This window comes from Phycodurus eques, chromosome 12, assembly GCF_024500275.1.
Source record: "Phycodurus eques isolate BA_2022a chromosome 12, UOR_Pequ_1.1, whole genome shotgun sequence".
Classification (NCBI taxonomy): Eukaryota; Metazoa; Chordata; class Actinopteri; order Syngnathiformes; family Syngnathidae; genus Phycodurus; species Phycodurus eques.
In genome coordinates this window covers 6481653-6500000 of record NC_084536.1, presented here as the reverse complement: position 1 = coordinate 6500000, position 18348 = coordinate 6481653, and the positions used below count along the sequence as shown (strand labels likewise).

General features: G+C 41.1%; 2 protein-coding genes across 3 annotated transcripts in view; one reads left to right on the top strand and one right to left on the bottom strand.

Moving 5' to 3' along the window:
* Positions 1-2198, bottom strand: part of tbccd1 (TBCC domain containing 1) — a 13423-nt gene extending 11225 nt beyond the window's left edge. The window contains exons 1-4 of the mRNA XM_061692283.1: positions 2059-2198; positions 1353-1509; positions 432-496; positions 91-357 (exon numbers count right to left, since the gene is read on the bottom strand). Of these exons, the coding sequence (XP_061548267.1) occupies positions 91-357; positions 432-496; positions 1353-1392 (372 nt within the window). The 5' untranslated portion in view covers positions 1393-1509; positions 2059-2198. The remainder of the gene's footprint in view (positions 1-90; positions 358-431; positions 497-1352; positions 1510-2058) is intronic.
* dnajb11 (DnaJ heat shock protein family (Hsp40) member B11) lies at positions 1581-18013 on the top strand. 2 transcript variants are annotated; one of them, XM_061692287.1, is made up of 10 exons: positions 1581-1660; positions 2897-3053; positions 3570-3667; positions 8900-9032; positions 11394-11536; positions 11634-11716; positions 13444-13501; positions 13594-13705; positions 13779-13938; positions 16941-18013. In XM_061692287.1, exons 1-10 carry the CDS (start codon positions 1617-1619, stop codon positions 17003-17005), a joined length of 1053 nt encoding a protein of 350 aa, XP_061548271.1. In that variant the 5' UTR covers positions 1581-1616; the 3' UTR covers positions 17006-18013. The 2 variants fall into 2 exon arrangements, with proteins under 2 accessions (XP_061548271.1, XP_061548270.1); XM_061692286.1 differs by lacking the exon at positions 1581-1660 and adding an exon at positions 2405-2590 and having other exon boundaries at positions 16941-18012.
* The last annotated feature ends 335 nt before the right edge of the window (positions 18014-18348 follow it).

Here is an 18348-nt window from a genome sequence, read left to right as displayed (position 1 = left end):
CATTGTGATGTAAAGTTGCTCATTTGACCTTTGATGATGTTTAGAATAAAATACATTAAAATGTTTTTGTTGTTGTTGTTGTTTCTTTACCTTATTCCTCTGCTGGTCAAGCTCAATTTTACTAGAACACTGGGAAAGACACTCTGCCCACTCCAGTCGGTCCTCTGGCAAGTGGCTAGTAAAGAGGTCAAAGGTTTCAAAATAGAGCCACGCCAGCTCTTCTGAAAGCTGCAGCTTCCCACATGCGATGTGCCTCCACATGGGCCACGGCAAAGAGGGGAAGCAACCATCGCGGGTGCGCACGTAGGTGGCCATCTTACGAAGGTAATGCAGGCTGAGCTTGGAGGACGGGGCCACCTAAGATGAGGAATCACACAGACGTTCTTTTCTAACCGCGCGCTGGAAAGATGCATTTGATGGTGCGCACTCACCTGAAGTGCACCGAGGAGGAAAGGCTCCATACGCGGCCATATGCTCACCTTGTCTGGATCCATGTCTGAGGAAATACAGTCATAGATTGAATCAGTTTCATGAGTGCCATCAATCAGCCTTTATGCTTTCAGCTAACATGCCGCTCACGTCTTCGAGGTTATGACTGAAGTGCAATGAACTAGTTTGCGCAGTGGTGTAAGAATACCTTGGCACGTGACACAACAAGGGACACTCAGCTTTTAAAAAGTTGATTCTTCTTTATTTATGGCCTAGAAGTGTTTTTCATAGAATATCTACTATAATTATGACTACTACTGCTTTGGTGTATGTTAGTGAAAGTGTTGGAAATCTTATTTTAATCATCATCACTTGTGCGGTTGTCTCGTCCCCCCTAAAGAGAAAGAGTAGTTAAAAAAAAATAGATAGACGATGGCAGCTTTCCACTTCTGAAGGAGGAACCTGTACTATACTTGGTAAAAAAAAAATCATTTGTGTATGCAATTCTTATTTAATTAATTGTATTGCCGATATAATGTACCAAGCAGCCAGACAAAGCACAAACGTTTTTTTTTTTTTTCTCAGCAATACTACATATGAAAATAAATACAAATGTGTGTATATGACGGTGACGTGATGGCCCTTTCTGCTGCCATGACAACCAGACCGCTGCCACCTCCACCTGACTCGTCAGTGGTGACTTTGTAGCATAGCCACGGCTAAAACAAATGCTTCATTTTGTCGTCAAAAGGGATGTTCTTGTCTTATATTTTTTAAAAAATAAAAAAGGAAGGATGCGTCGAATTCTCGAAACGGGACATTTGTCGCCCAAACGAGACTTTCTCACCGCCGTGAACTTCGCCTAAAGTGAGGAGTTAAGCTAAAGCGAAGCTAACAAGCAAGAGTCCTGTTTGCGTACTTACTTTCAGCCTTCGTCGAGGGCCAACCGTGGGCTTGTTCCATCTCGGTGATACATCCGAGTCATTCGCGAGTTCGACGTCCACCAGCTTGTTCGGAGGTTTGTTGAGCGATGAAGTCCATCTTTGTGCTCTACTTCCTATTTGGCGCCCTCTTCCACCACTACTCGGTGGGAGGAGGAAGAGGAAGGAGGAGGAGGAGGAGGATGTGTTCACCAGTTAACCTCAGTTGCCACTTCGTTCGACCCGTCACAAGAGTAGTATCAAAATATGTGTATTATTTTATTTTCATATTGGGTCACCTTATGTATAAGGTAAACATATTTGAAACAGTCGTATTTGTGTCTTAAATTGTCTGTCGCGAGATTCATTTCCTGGGGTAGGGGGTCACTCTCATGTCATCGTTTGTTCATACGGTCTTCCACTCTCGGGACCCGCTGTTTTTGTCTTTATCATAATAAACTTTTTTTGCCCAGAATAAGTCATAAATTCATAAGCAATCGTTTCAGTTTGGAAAGCCATAGAAAACAAAGTCTGGACAGTGACGGGGAAAGGCGCCATATTGTTACCCAGTTTGACAAAGACGTTGGTGAGCACGCCTTTTTTTGTAATATATATATATATATATATATATATATACACACAAAATACATTATTTCTTCATCTCTTTCAAGTATTTTGTTTTATAATATTCGAGTAATATAGGAGGTACCTTCCCACAGGCGTCTTCTTCTTGCTGCACCAACACAGTTTCTCCGCGATACGCGGAACAGCCTTTAGCCACACAACTAACCACTTCGCCGCAAATCGCTAAATATCCACTTAAAAAGGCCAACAACTGTCCAAGGCTAATCCAAGGCAATGACCGGAATTAGAAACAAAATGGCGTCCGCAAACAACGTGACGCGGATTTAACCAATGCGGACCAGTGATGGGAGTTCACAGAGTGTCCAGAATTAGTTTTCCACAGTTTTTGCGTTTAATATTGCGCTGTCTCTTTAAATGCGGCCGAGGGCCATTTGCCGGTAGGCGGGACTTCCTTGACAAGCCGGAAAAAGGCTCGGCTGTGACTGGCAGCTGGATCCAACCGTCAAAAGAAGCCGGCTCTTCATTTCAACATTTCGTTGCACATATATATATATATATAAATATATATTTAGGGGTTTATATATGGCTACCAAAGGGATGAACCTGTGCACCGTGTGCTGCTTGATCCTCTGGGTTGTCAGTACAGTGTTTGCAGGGTAAGTTGACGCTGGAATGGTCGCACACGCAGCATCGCCAGCTGGTACACATGTTCCACTGTGATTGGCTCAACCGCTGGAGCGAACAACAGCTTAAGCACTTTGGTTTTTCTATTTTATTTTATTTTGTTCCCCCCCTGTGTTGATGTAATTTTGCCGTTAAATGGAGCGAAGTAGAACTGTATATATAGGCAAAGCTGTGCTTTTGTCTTGTCAAACCAGCCTGTTCACTCGCCCTTTCGCACCAACAAGATGATTATCGGGTCATTTGTCATAGTTTTTAAGTTTATTGTCTTTCTCCCGTAGGCGAGATTTTTATAAGATCCTCGGGGTGAGCAAGAGTGCATCAATCAGGGACATCAAGAAAGCCTACAGGAAGCTAGCGCTCCAGTTACACCCCGACAGGAACCAAGACGACCCCAAAGCTCAGGATAAATTCGCCGACTTGGGCGCAGCATACGAGGTACGAGACATTTCCCGAATATGCTTCAGAAGTGATAATCAATACAAAGCGTCAAGATTTTGTCTCCCGGAAGAGCCCGGGGCACAGGGCTTTTGTGCGCTGAGCTAGTCGGTTGCCGGTGGAAACATTAGGCTCGTCGTGATTGGTCAACTCCATCGTGTGGCTGCATCTGATTGGCTGGCACAATACCCCCCCAAATAAAAGGTAGTTTGAGATCAGAATTGCAGGTGCTTCATTCTGTTAATTGGTTCGCGCTGCTTTAATCACTGGAAAAAAAAAAAAAAAAAAGGTTTATTATAGTAAAATATTCTAAAATACATTTCAAAAACTTTATAGCATTGTTACTAACGTTGGACCACTGGCAACAAGACCTGAGTTATGAGAAGAGCATAATCAAAAATTCTGCCTTCACTAAGATAATAATGCTCAGTTTTGTTGGACATTCTACGAGGTATATTAAATTAACAAGGTGTTCATTACTGTGGTGTGTGACTGGTACTCTGTTTCATTTTGTAGGTTCTGTCCGATGAGGAGAAAAGGAAACAGTATGACACGTACGGAGAAGATGGACTGAAAGAAGGCCACCACAGTTCACACAATGATATCTTCTCCAGGTTGGTCTTGTTTACACATGTGAAAAACAATAGGCTGATGGATTCTTGACTACTGTTTAGTGATTTGAAACATCTTAACCGATCTTACAAAATCGAGATGACCAATGTGCCCTGAAAAGAAAAAAAAAAAAAAAACTACTGTAGCATTTTACTTAAAATACTCTTTGTAACAATTCACACACATTTTTGAAAGTAAATTTGAATGGTGTAATTTTAAGTAAAACTCACTTGCAAGTCCAGTGTCAAGTAACATGTACTTACTGGTAACACTAACCTTATTTGATGTAAAGACCATTCTTCTTTTCCTTTCGGCTTGTCCCGTTAGGGGTCGCCACAGTGTGTCATCCTTTTCCACGTAAGCCTATCTCCTGCATCCTCCTCTCGGAACACCAACTGCCATCATGTCTTCCCTCACGACATCCATCAACCTTCTCTTTGGTCTTCCTCTCCCTCTCTTGCCTGGCAGCGCCATCCTCATCACTGATGAGCTCATTTCTAATTTTATCCAACCTGCTCACTCCTAGAGTGGACCTCAACATCTTCATTCCCTCCAGCTCTGCTTCCTGTTGTCTCTTCAGTGCCACTGTCGCTAATCCGTACATCATGGCTGGCCTCACCACTGTTTTATAAACTTTGCCCTTCATCCTAGTAGAGACTCTTCTGTCACGTAACACACACGACACCTTCCTCCACCCGTTCCAACCTGCTTGGAACCATTTCTTCACTTCCTGACCACACTCACCATTGCTCTGGACTGTTGACCCCAAGTATTTGAAGTCCTCCCCCCTCGCTATCTCTTCTCCCTGTAGCCTAACTCTTCCCCCACAACCCCTCTCATTCATGCACATATATTCTGTCTTACTTCCGCTAATCTTCATTCCTCTTCTTTCCAGTGCATGCCTCCGCCTTTCTAACTGTTCCTCCACCTGCTCCCTCCTTTCACTGCAGATCACAGTCATCTGCAAACATCATGGTCCACGGGGATTCCAGTCTAACCTCATTTGTCAGCCTATCCATCACCACTGCAAACAGGAAGGGACTCTGGGCTGATCCCTGATGCAGTCCCTCCTCCACCTAACATACTTCTCTGCCACTCCAGACTTCCACATGCAGTACTACAGTTCCTCTCTGGGTACTCTGTCATAGGCTTTCTCTAGGTCCACAAAGACGCAGTGTAGCTGCTTCTGACCTTCTCTGGACTTTTCCATCAACATCCTCATGGCAAATAATGCATCTGTGGTACTCTTTCTAGGCATGAAACCATACTGTTGCTCGCAAATACTCACTTGTGTCCTGAGTCTAGCCTCCACTACTCTTTCCCATTGTGTGGCTCATCAACTGTATTCCTCTATAGTTCCCACAGCTCTGCACATCATCACCCTTGTTCTTAAAAATGGGCACCAGCACACTTTTCCTCCATTCTTCAGGCATCTTCTCACCCGCTAGAATTCTGTTGAACAAGCTAGTCAAAAACCCCACAGCCACCTCTCCTAGATGCTTCCATACCTCCACAGGAATGTCATCAGGACCAACCACCTTTCCATTTTTAATCCTCTTTAACGCCTTTCTAACTTCCCCCTTACTAATCATTGCCACTTCCTGGTCCACCACACTTGCCTCTTCTACTCTTCCTTCCCTCTCATTTTCCTCATTCATTAACTCCTCAAAGTATTCTTTCCATCTGTCCAGCACACTATTGGCACCAGTCAACACATTTACATCTCTATCCTTAATCACCCTAACCTGCTGCACATCCTTCCTACCTCTGTCTGGCCAACCTGTATAGATTATTTTCTCCTTCTTTAGTTTCCAACCAGGCATAAAAGTCATCATATGCCTCTTGTTTGGCCTTTGCCACCTCTACCTTTTCCCTATGTCGCATCTCAACGTATTCCTTTCTCCTCTCCACGGTCCTCTGTGTCCCACTTCTTCTTAGCGAACCTCTTTCCTTGTATGATTTCCTGTACTTTGAGCTTCCACCACAAAGTCTCCTTTCCTGCCAGAAGATAAACCAAGTACTCTCCTGCCTGTCTCTCTGATCACCTTGGCTCTAGTGGTCCAGTCTTCTGAAAGCTCCTCCTGTCCTCCAAGAGCCTGTCTCGCCTCTTCCCGAAAAGCCACGCAACACTCTTCCTTTCTCAGCTTCCACCACATGGTTATCTGCGCTGCTTTTGTCTTCTTAATCTTCCTCCCCACCACCAGAGTAATCTTACACACCACCATCCTTTGCTGTCGAGCCACACTCTCGCTTACCACTACCTTACAGTCGGGAACCTCCTTCAGATTACATCGTCTGCACAAGATGTAATCCACCTCCATGCTTCTACCTCCGCTCTTGTAGATCACCCTATGTTCCTTCCTCTTCTGGGGAAAAAAGTGTTCACTATAGCCATTTACATCCTTTTTGCAAAGTCTACCACCATCTGTCCCTCCGAGTTCCTTTCCTGGATGCTGTATTCATCCATTACTTCTTCATCACCCCTGTTTCCTTCACTAACATGTCCATTACAATCTGCACCAATCACGACTCTCTCTCTCCGGAATGCTCATAACGCAAATCAAAATTGCTAATTGTGTTCTGGTGTAATACCATTGAGATGTTTGCAAGAATTTCTTTACCAATCCCCCTTTGAAAAGAAATTTAATAGTTGAAAAACATGTCTTTAAAGCTTCTGATTTTAAAACTGGTTCTTCATCAGCGTGTTGTGTATTCTGTAATTTCAGTATATGAGGTAATCTTTCATTTATATGGGTCCACAGTCATACGGCCCTCCAAGGGAAGTCATAACTGGCCTGTGACAAAAATTAGTTTGACACCCCTGCTTTAGACGAACGCTCATATTTGTTTGGCAAAGTTTTACGCCGGATGCCCTTCCTGACGACGTAACCCTCTACATTTATCCGGGCTTGTGACCGGCCTACAGTTTGCACTGGCATGTGCCCCCCATTGAGCTGCATTCCAGTCAGAAGAGCATTACAATGGTCAAATCTACTTAAAAGCATGGATGAGCGTCCCCTGGTGTGCTTGGCACATGCACGCCTTCACTCTGGATATGTTCTTCAGCTGGTAGAAGGCAGTTTCAGTAACTGATTTGATGACTGTTGAAAGTCAGGTCGGAATCTATCAGTACACCAAGGTTTCAGACTTTGTCTTTGTTTTTTTAAAGACAGTGACTCTAGGTTTTTACTAACTGCAAACCTCTTTTCTTTATTGCCCAAAACAATTATCTAAGTTTTGTTGTGGTTTAATTGAAGAAAGTTTTGGCTCATCCAGTTATTTATCTGTTTTAGACAGTGACAATTGAACTATAGTCAACTGGCGACACTAGTAGATATAACTGCGTGTCATCTGCAAAGCTGTGATAGTCAACATTAAGGTTCTGAAGAATTTGACCAAAGGGTAGCATATACAGGGTGAATAGGAGAAGTCCAAGAACTGTGTCTTGAGGGACCCCATAGGTCATTGCCATTCGCTGAGATTGAACACTACCAAGGTTACAAAAAAACTCCTTTCCTCCAGGTAGGACCTGAACTATTTAAGGACTGTTCAATTTAGTCCTACCCACGTTTCCAACCTGTTCAGCAGTATGTTATGATCTACCGTATAAAAAGCTGCACTGAGATCCAACAAGACCAGAATTGACACCTTTGCAGAGTCAATATTCAACCTTATATCATTTAGCACTTTGATAAAAGCAGATTCTATACTGTGATGAGTTCGGAAACCTGAGTTGAAATTTTCAAAAAGTCCATTTAAGTTCAAGAAATTGCTGAGTTGATTTAAAAATAACTTTCTCAACAATCTTGTCTATGAAAGGGAGATTTGAGATGGGTCAATGGCTTGCTAACATGGAAGCGTCCAGCCTCTTCTAAAAATTAGAAGGCTTAATGGCAGCTGCTTTAAGAGCTTTAGGAAATTTGCCTGACTGCAGTGAGCAATTGATTTGCTGCAAATCAGGATAGCACAGACTTCGCAATAAGTCAGATGGTATTGAGTCAAGACAGCTGAGTGATGATTTCAGCTGCTGAACTGTTTTCTCTATCATTTTTTTGGTCAACCGTATCAAATTCTGACGTGGTAATAGAGTTTTTTCTGGGTGGCTTCAGATGTATCATTTGTATGCATCATTTTATCATTTTGCTGATTTGTGCTGATATTTAACCTGTTGGATTGTATTTTTTCACTATAATAACAAGCAAATTCATTGCATTTATCTGCTGTTCGGAGTTCTGGAGCCATCTAATTCGGGGGAGTTGTGAGTTTGTCAACCTTTAGAAAACATTAAGTAAATATGTCTACCTTTTGACATTTTAAGTAAATTTTACTTAATCTTGTTTGAAAGATTAGATGTTTGAATTCTTTACTCAATACAATTAGTTTTATGTTGCTCATTTTGTTTTCATAAATGCTACTTGTACCACAAATCACACAATAATGCAGCTCATTGTTTGAATCTTTATGTAACCTAATTCACCAAATAAGACAAAACAAACAGTTGTTGAGAAATCCCACAAAATAAGACTAAGCACCACATTTAAAAAAAACATTTTACGACACATTTGTTAGAGTGGAATAAGTAATATAATACAGCAGTAATACATGTTTACTGTTTTGAAAAATGTCAGCCACAATCCCAGAGCAGATCATGGAGAAAGTCATTCTTAATGCACATTACAACACACCATAATCAATCAGGATAATCTTTCAGAGACCTCCATGAAGTATTTGCTAACTTTCGGAAGAGGGGTGGGGGGTGCTCAAATTTGGCCTGATTATCAGTATGTGTGTGCCCCGCTTAAATTCAAACACAATCTGTTTTACAGAGTTGGTTGAGTTCAGATTTGTTGTCACATTATTCTCCCATAGTGAACAAAAATAATCCAGTGTGGGGTCAAACTGGCACTGTCAAAACCTTTTCATCATACTCTTTTCTATCGCTGGCACCCTTCCTTCTGCGGTGACAAAACAAAAACACAAAGAAAGCCAAAGAAAATGAATGGGCTTTGTGTCAAATTAGAGGTATATTAGTCCCTAAAATCTTACTCAAATTTCAAATTGTATGACCTTTTGGCGCTTTTGACTTTCAGGTATGGTTATCACACTTTTTTTTTGTAACCTATGAGGCATATTGTTCGTGAAAATTGCGGTCGACTTCAAGTTGTACGACTGGTGATATATATTACAGTTTAGGGTTACAATTCCTATATTCATTGTTCTTTTCTGCTGTGTAGTTTCTTTGGCGACTTTGGTTTCATGTTCGGAGGCAACCGACAGCAGCAGGACCGAAACATCCCCAGAGGAAATGACATTGTACTTGACTTGGAGGTCACGCTCCAAGAGGTTTACTCTGGGAACTTTGTGGAGGTGAGTTGAACTTCCTGTGTGGAGTTTGCATGTTCTCACAGTGCTTGTGGAGGTTTTCTCAGGATGCTGGGCCTTCGTCCCACATTCTAAAAACAAGTACGTCAGGTTTATTGAAGACTCGAAATTGTCCTTAATGGTGAATGGTTTGTTGTCTATATGTGCCCACAGTGGCAGGCCGTGCATTTGGTACGTGGGCCTTCATCAGTGTGGATTTATCCAATTTAATCCACCTATAATACAACTACTATCACATCACAATTATAGAAGCAATGAATGCAATACAAAAACGCAATATAACTGTGCCGCATACACCAGTTCAAGCTGTTAAGAATCAATATTTATCTAATAACATGACAAAAACACAAATTTAAATATACGGTGGGTACGGAAAGTATTCAGACACCCTTAAATTTTTCACTCTTTATGTTGCAGCCATTTGGTAAAATAAGTTAAGTTAATTTTTACCTCATTAATGTACACACAGCACCACATATTGACAGACAAAAATGGAATTATTGAAATTGTTGCAGTTTTAATAAAAAAGAAAAACTGAAATATCAAGCAGCCATAAATATTCAGACCTTTGCTCAGTATTTAGTAGAAGCACCTTTTTGAGCTAATACAGCCATGAGTCTTTTTGGGAATGATGCAACAAGTTTTTCACACCTAGATTTGGGGGATTTGCCATTCCTCCTTGCAGATCCTCTCTAGTTCTGTCAGGTTGGATGGTGAACGTTGGTGGACAGCCATTTTCAGGTCTCTTAGAGTCATTTTCTTGTAAGTCAGGGCTCTGGCTGTGCCATGAAGAACAGTCACGGAGTTGTTCTGAAGCCACTCCTTCAGTATTTTAGCTTTGTGCTTAGGGTCATTGTCTTTTTTGAAGGTGAACCTTCGGCCCAGTCTGAGGTCCTGAGGACTCTGAAGAAGGTTTTCATCCAGGATATCCTTGTAATTGGCTGCATTCATCTCTCCTTCGATTGTAACCAGTCATCCTGTCCCTGCAGCTGAAAAACACACCCACAACATGATTCTGCCACCACAGTGCTTCACTGTTGGGACAGTTGTCCAAAAAAAACCAGTTGTCCAAAAAAACCAGTTCAATTGTTGACGAGCAGTGCCTGGTTTTCTTCACATATACCGCTTAGAATTAAAAGGCCAAAAAGTTCTATCTTGGTCTCATCAGACGAGATCATCTTATTTCTCACAATCTTGGAGTCCTCCAGGTGTTTCATAGCTAACTCCATGTGGGCTTTCATGTGTCTTGCACTGAGGAGAGGCTTCAGTCGGGCCACTCTGCGATAAAGCCCCGACTCGTGGAGGGCTGCAGCGATGGTTGACTTTCTACAACTTTTTCCCATCTCCCGACTGCAACTCTGGATCTTAGCCACAGTGATCTTTGGGTTCTTTTTTACCTCTCTCGCCGAGGCTCTTCTTCCCGATTGCTCAGTTTGACCGGACGGCCAGCTCTAAGAAGGGTTCTGGTCGTCCCAAGCTTCTTCCATTTAAGGATTATGGAGGCCACTGTGCTCTTAGGAAACTTAAGTGCAACAGAATCTTTTTTGTAACCTTGGTCAGATCTGTGCCTTGCCACAATTCTGTCTCTGAGCTCCTCAGGCGGTTCCTTTGACCTCCTGATTCTCATTTACTCTGACATGCACTGTGAGCTGTAAAGTCTTGTATAGACAGGTATGTGGCTTTCCTAATCAAGTCAGTATAATCAAACACAGCTGGACTCCAATGAAGGTGTAGAACCATCTCGAGGATGATAAGAAGAAATGGACAGCACCCAAGTTAAATAGGAGTGTAAAGTGTCTGTCTGAGAACTTATGCCTGTGTGAGATTTCATTTTTAATAAATCTGCAAATATTTCAACAATTCAGTCTCTCACATGCATCAAAGTAAACATACTAGAAACAATGCAGCCAATAGAAGCTTGACTTGATCCTCCACCACTGTGTGGCCTGCGATTGGCTACCGAACAAGCCCGGGATGTACCTTGTCTCTCGCCCCAAGTTAGCTGGCATGGAATAGGCTCTAACTCACCTGTGACCCTATGAAAGGCTGATAGGTGGCTAATTTTTCAAATGGAAATTCTACTTGCACTCCCATGTATATTTTCTAATGTTCCACGGAGCACCATACAGAGAACCAGATCAAATACTGGTGTCAGATTGAATGGGTATACAACCAGTGCTGGACCTCTTGTGCTAAGGGGTCAGTTATGTGGCTTTCTTAGGGGCATCTCAACAGTAGTCAGCAAACAGATGAGTATCTTCAACAACTGCAGTAGTTGAATTTTTCTTTTTTTAATGTAAGAAACTTCCGCTTCTTATTTAACATCCTTTTATTTTTGCGCACTAGGTGGTGCGGAACAAGCCCGTAGCCAAAGAGGCGCCCGGCAAGAGGAAATGCAACTGCCGACCAGAGATGAGGACTACGCAGCTCGGCCCAGGCCGCTTCCAGATGACCCAAGAGATGGTGTGCGATGAATGTCCCAACGTCAAGTGAGTCCCTGTTTCTTTTTTTTATTGTTATTTATCGCAACCCTTCGATGTGCTCTCAATGGAGCATTGCTTTGTGTCATTTGCTTGATCACGCCAGGTTGGTGAACGAGGAGAGAACACTGGAGGTGGAAATTGAACAAGGGGTGAGAGATGAGATGGAGTACCCCTTCATTGGGGAAGGTAAGCTTCTGTTGTCACTTTGAGATATATTGTTATTTGAAAAACAACAAAAATATGTTGTCTTCGTGGTTCGGCTAAAAAAAAAAAAAAAAAAAAACAACACTGAATTCAGAAGTACAATTGAACCTCTGCATAGTCGTGGTTCTTTTACAAATTCACCTATTTTCAATATTGTTTGGCAAACCTATCTGCTTATTCACAAAAAAAACCTCTCCTATTCACAATTTTTGTGCTCAGGCAAAAGCAATAAAAGTATTATTTTCGTACTGTCTTGTGGCATCTTGGTGCCGAGTAACTATGTTAAAGTGAAACGAGGAGCATCATTTCGATAATAGTAGTACTTTGGCACCATCTTGTGGCCTCTGGGAATGTGGAATCGATAATAGGATATCAAAGTTTTTGGTGGGGCATCAATTACTGCAACATTTAGCTTTTGGTGGTAGGGATCGGTGCCTATCCCCCACAAATAGTAGGGGTTCATTATACATGTTATAATGATAACCATAGAACAAGAAATCAAACTCTCTGTGACATAAAAGGAGCAAAAAATAAATAAATTTCCTACACAGTAGTGTTTGTTCTCATTTGGGTAATAGGGGGGCAGGATTCTATCCCAGCCAACCAGGCGAGAGGCCCTCGAACCTCAGAACTGTGAGGCAGACTTACTAACCACAATTTTACCATGCTTCCTTCAACCAAACAATGAATTTAAAAACAATGACATACAGTAAACCGAGCCCTGCCGCCAATAGCGAAAATCACACTAGCAACGTGACAAGATTAAAAAAACAACGAAAGTCTTTCAAAATGCTGAGTCTGGTTGGATTGGCCACTTCAACCTGAGTACAACAGAGCAAAACAATTTGAAGTTCCAGAGAAAATCATTTGTTGTGTCGGAAAAATGGCCGATTTGGTTAACATTTTTGTGTGATAACACCTATAGAAAATCTGGTCAAAAATGCCTTCAAATTAGAGTAAAACAGTAAAACATTTCTCAACATATATCCTCGACCCTTTAGTTTCGTCTGCAACTCACGGCACCCGTTATCTGACTGGCCGAAATATCCTCTACTCAAGCTGATAGGGGCCAAAATTGTGACGGATTTTCCAACTCAACCTGTCAGAATTACCGAAATGTTGCAAACGATGTCACTTGCCCTAAAAACTCAACTTAAATAGCGCAAATTGGAACATTTGCCACAAGAGCCGCGTGGCCAGTAGAATAAGGCATGCACTTTATTAATGAATTGATTTTTCCTGACTGTACTTATGGAGGATTTTTTTTTTTAAGCCTTTGAAGTGTTCATTCCATGTTTTTGAGAAAATTACACAGAGATGGCAGCCAGTTGTTACGTTGGTAATCACAGAGTAATTGACACCTCCCCGAATGGTTTGCACTGTAATTGCCTATATGACGCTCCTCAACTCACTTCAACAGTATCTTGGCACCAAGGTAGGTGGGTTTTTACCAAGCAGTCTATAAACTTGTATGACACTTACTAATATATTTTACCTTTACCAATCGTAGTAGAGTAGACGATGCTTTTAGTTTTCCCCAAAAATAAGTCACATGTCTGTGACTGCTGTACATTTCTGGTGCTTGACTCGCAGGCTGTTTTAGACAGATGGATAGATACTTTCTTCATCCTGTGAGGGAAATTTAATGATTACTTGATGTATTTCAAAATAAGTGTTTTATTCACATATATCGCATTGTGCTTCCACAGGGGAGCCCCACATCGACGGAGAGCCTGGAGATCTGCGTTTCCGCATTAAAGTGCTAAAGTACGAGCCAACTTTGTTTACAACTTCTGACAGACATTTTGCTCAAAAGATGCATGTGAACATGACACTGAAGAGACGTTCGTCTTTTGTAGACATCGCGTATTTGAGCGCAGAGGGGATGATTTGTACACCAACGTCACCATCTCTCTGGTGGAGGCGCTGGTCGGCTTTGAGATGGACATCGTTCATTTGGACGGACACAAGGTACTGTCCATCATGCACACCATCTTTTGAAGGTGCTGTCAGAGTGCTGCACGTGTGTTCTTCTGTCCGTTAGGTGCACATCGTGCGGGACAAGGTGACCAAGCCCGGCGCCAGGATGTGGAAGAAAGGCGAGGGCTTGCCCAACTTCGACAACATCAACATTCGTGGGTCGCTCATCATCACCTTTGACGTGGAGTTCCCCCAGATGCAGCTGGATGAAAAGCAGAAAAATGGTGAGTGAGTGAATGTTCAAATCAAAGTTGATGCGCGTGGCCTTCTCTTTTAAAATCAAGATGAAGGCCTAACCAATAATTTTTTGAGAGGACAATAAAAAAGGCTTGTCATAAACAGAGCATCCAGTATCATTGAGTGCTTTAATGCGGACCCTTTTAATTCCGAGTTCTCATTTACCATTTTGAGCAGTGATATGGAATTCACCAACTTATAATTTTAAATTTGAGCCCGCTTACTAGAGCAAGCGTAACATTCATCCAACCATTTTCCATACTGCTTAGCCTCACTAGCGTCACAGGCGTGCTGGAGCCTATCCCAGCTATCTTTGGGTGAGTTGGTGTGCGACGAATGTCACACTGGTCGCCAGCCAAATCGCAGGGCACATATAAACAAACAACCATTCACACTCACATTTACACCTACGGGCAATTTAGAGTCTTCAATTAACCTACCATGCATGTTTTTGGGATGTGGGAGGAAACCGGCGTACCCAGAATAAACTCATGCAGGCACAGGGAGAACGTGCAAACTCCACACAGGCGAGGGCAGAGTTGAACCTGGTTCCTCAGATGTGTGAGGCACATTAGCTAACCAGTTGTCCACCGTGCCGCCTCAAATAATTATGTGCGTTACTTTTTTTTATTTTTTTTTCAGTTTTGTATTTGTTTTAACTGGATTTAAAAATTCCTCAATAGCAATACTGATGATTTTTCGAATAGAAACCTTCTACATTTTGGCTTATTAACCAGTACAGAGACATTAAAAAAGGTTTAGGTTATTACCAAGCCGGTATATGCGCGACTTAATTACCGTAATGTCTCGTGTATAATGCCATGTATGACACGCACCCCCAAAGTTGACCTTAAAAACCTTCAACCTATGTATAATGCATGTTTTTGCCTCCACCTATATGATAAAAACATGAAGTATTTTGTTTGTTTTTTAAAAGTATTATTCTGAAGTTAAGCACTTTATTTGAACACATACTTTCTTTTTATTTACTTGCTCTTATTTTGAAATTCACAGCCCTACTTTTATTTAGTGAATGAGAAAACGCACAGTTGTACTCATATGTTTAATTACCCAGGCAGAATTTGTAAGATGTGTACAATTCTTTAAAGAAAACATGAAGGACCAGGTGCAACACACACAATTTTATTTTCAACAGTTTCAAATTAAACTGTCAAGCATTTCAGAAAAGCATTGTCATTAAACAAAACGTAACCATGAATAAATAAATGATGGTTGTTATTCAGTCATCAGTTGTATTTATGAAAAACAAAAATAAATAAAAAATAATATATTTCACAAATTCTGCCTTTGTATGTAAACGTATGAGCAAAATTGTACATGTATGCAGTCATATGTACCCCTGTCATATTGGAATGAAAGTGTAGGCTACGCTTTTTTTTATTACCTCTCTGTGGCATACGAGAATGAAATTGTACACCTTTCTCATAACCTCTACGGGGCGGTGGCATATTGGAATGGAAGTGTACAGATTTTTCATAACCTGTAGATGGCGGCATACATTTATAAAATGTGAGGATTTTTTCCCCATTTTCCCCTATACCCATGTATAATGCACACTATTGATTTTTTAAAATGCGCATTATACATGAGAAATTACGGTACTTCTGCAAAACAGGTTGAAGCACTTCCTCGTTTGAGTGGATGGCCAATGGGACTGGGGACAAAGCATTCGTAGGAACTTTAAACGTCTAAAATGAATTTTTATTAACACAAAATGCCATCAAACATGACAATAGCCGATGTTTAAGCTTAATTTGTCTTTACGTAAATCATATCGTATTTGTATAAATAAATGATATACATGTATGGTATTTAACTTTGTTCCAAAGACACCAGCCAAAAAGTAGCTTTTAATAGCAAATTTGGATTCATAACATAATCTCATCAACCTGTAGTCAAACTCATTAGCGTAGCATACACAGGAAGCCCGCTAATATGTTTTCCGGGTTAGGTCACGTGACGTTTCACATATAGCGGATTACGACATTTTTATCTGAAGTTCAATTGACCACTATAAATTCCGGAATAAAATTGGTATTTTCCATAGAAATTGATTCCCAATTACAATTGCAAACCTAAGTTCAGAATATGTATTCCTGTACATTTAGTGTTCTACAGTTTAAAAATGGTCCAGCATCAAATTTAGCTCTGTTGTTGTTTAGCATTAGCATTGCATATTGTTGAAACCACTACTACGCAACTACCACTCCTTTTGAGTGTGCCTGCAGCCCATTGAGTAGTGATGTTACGGGTTGTGCCGAGTCTTTGAGGCGTGTGTCGAGTAATGAAGGGGGCGCGTACCGAGGCTTGCTTCGTTTGGAGTAGTGGTGGGAAATGATGACTTCGCTGCCCGACTGTACCACGTGACCACTTCAGGAAGTGGTTCAGAATTTGGCGCGATGTGCGACTCTTTGACACAGCAATGCAAACCCGTCAAGCAGCTCCGTGAAAATGTGGGTTTATGCCATTCTCCAAAGTTGACAAACACATTGCACAAGCTGCCATACTGGTACATCTCAATAAATTATAAGTGTCAAAAGCTTAATTTAGTTAAGTAGTTCAATTCAAAAAGTGAAAATCTTATTCTGGAGATGCACCACACACACTGAAATATTTCATGATTTTTTTTTTTTTTATTCATGTATCATTTTGATGCTTAAAGCAAATGACATCTCCAAATTCACCATCTCTAGAAACTAGAACATAATGTACCAAACTATTATGAAACAAAGGGAAGTGTTTATTGACTCTAAATGTATGAGTACTGAAATCAATTGAGTTTTCTACCATATTCAAATTTTTTTTTTAGCTGTGCCTGTATATGATTGCTACCATTTTGGAAACAGTTTCGCACACAGAATACATTCAAACAATATTTTAGTGTTTCACGTCGACACAATATTTGGTTACGATGCTTCATCTCGCCATCACTACCATTTACTCCTGAATGACTTCTATCCTTCTGCAGGTGTTCGTAACCTGTTGAAGCAAGGCTCCATACAGAAGGTGTACAATGGACTACAAGGCTACTAACGTGTCACTCCATGCTGCTTGGACTGACATGTAGATGACAAACAACACGCAAACTACAACAATAACAGCAGCAGCAGCAGAACGAGCGTGACCTGCACCACTTTTCTGGCCACAGTCTATTTATGTTCGTTTTGTTTTCCCGACTCAGGATGTCTCGAATTGATTTGTTTTTATATTTCAAGGTTCTTTTTTGTGCCCCTTTTTTTTTTTATTATTTTTTTTTTTTATATATATCCAAACCACATTGTCAGGTTTATTTAAGGTTATAGGCTGTATAAAAGAAATGGGTGCCGGAGTCAGTTTGGTTTTGTCATAAATCATACAAGTCCAGGGACATTTGCTCATAGACCTTTTATACAGTTAACAGTACGTTTGCAGCTAGCAGAGGTTTTAAGGGGCATTTGCTTCCCCTTTAGGCTTCCAAGGCTCTGTACTCTTTTACACGGTCTTTTGTTCCAATTTTTCTTGTTCATTGCAGAAGAATCATCATGTTGACATGTGAATAACGTAGGAAATATACAGTGCAAAACTGTAAAAATAAAAAAAATGTTTTATGGTTTAGTTTGTAAAGAGTTTTGCACTCCCTATGGTGCCTCTTTTTACTTCAATGAAGAAATTATTCCTCTTCCTGACTGGAGAAAGTTTCCAAATGCTACACATTTTCTTCATCATGGTTTAATCTAAAAGTTTTTTTTTGACATTTCTTTTTTTGTTGGTCAGTCTTTTGTGTTCCACAAAAGTGCGATGCTGCCTCCTACTGTGAAATAATTAGTCTTTTTGTTTTGATTTTGGTTTGAAAGCCGATTGGGATTAATTGACGTTTTGGGAGGATGAATAAAGATTTCTTCCGGTTTTGATGAGGATGTCGTTACCTGAGTTCACCAGTAGGTTGTGATGGAGTTCCACATAAGCGTTAATAGAGGAATGAGGGAGCAATGTATTTTAAATTCCTTCATCCTTCCATTTTCCGTACTTATCCTCACGAGGGTCGCGGGCCTACTGGCGCCCATCTTTAGCTGACTCTGGGCGAGAGGCGGGTTACACCCTGAACTGGTCGCCAGCCAATCGCATGGCACATATAGACAAACAATCATTTGCAGTCACATTCACACTTGCAGGCCGTTTAGAGTTTTCAATTAACCGGCCATGCATGCTTTTGGGACGTGAGAGGAAACCAGAGTTCCCCGCGAAAACGTGCAAACGGGAGACTGGATTTGAACCCGGGTTCTCAGAACTGTGCTAATGAGTCTGAAATTTCAAATTTTCTTGACTTATAACAGATATTACCATGATTTATTTTTTTTTCTCACCAAATCCATTCTTAACATTAATTGAACAATAAT

What these genes read in the sequence shown, in the direction of transcription:
- dnajb11 (XM_061692286.1), top strand. Translation starts at nt 2,517, where the DNA reads ATGGCTACCAAAGGGATGAACCTGTGCACCGTGTGCTGCTTGATCCTC. An exon ending in CACAATGATATCTTCTCCAG is followed by an intron (nt 3,668 to 8,899) that starts GTTGGTCTTGTT and finishes TCTGCTGTGTAG; the next exon opens with TTTCTTTGGCGACTTTGGTT. An exon ending in ACTCTGGGAACTTTGTGGAG is followed by an intron (nt 9,033 to 11,393) that starts GTGAGTTGAACT and finishes TTTGCGCACTAG; the next exon opens with GTGGTGCGGAACAAGCCCGT.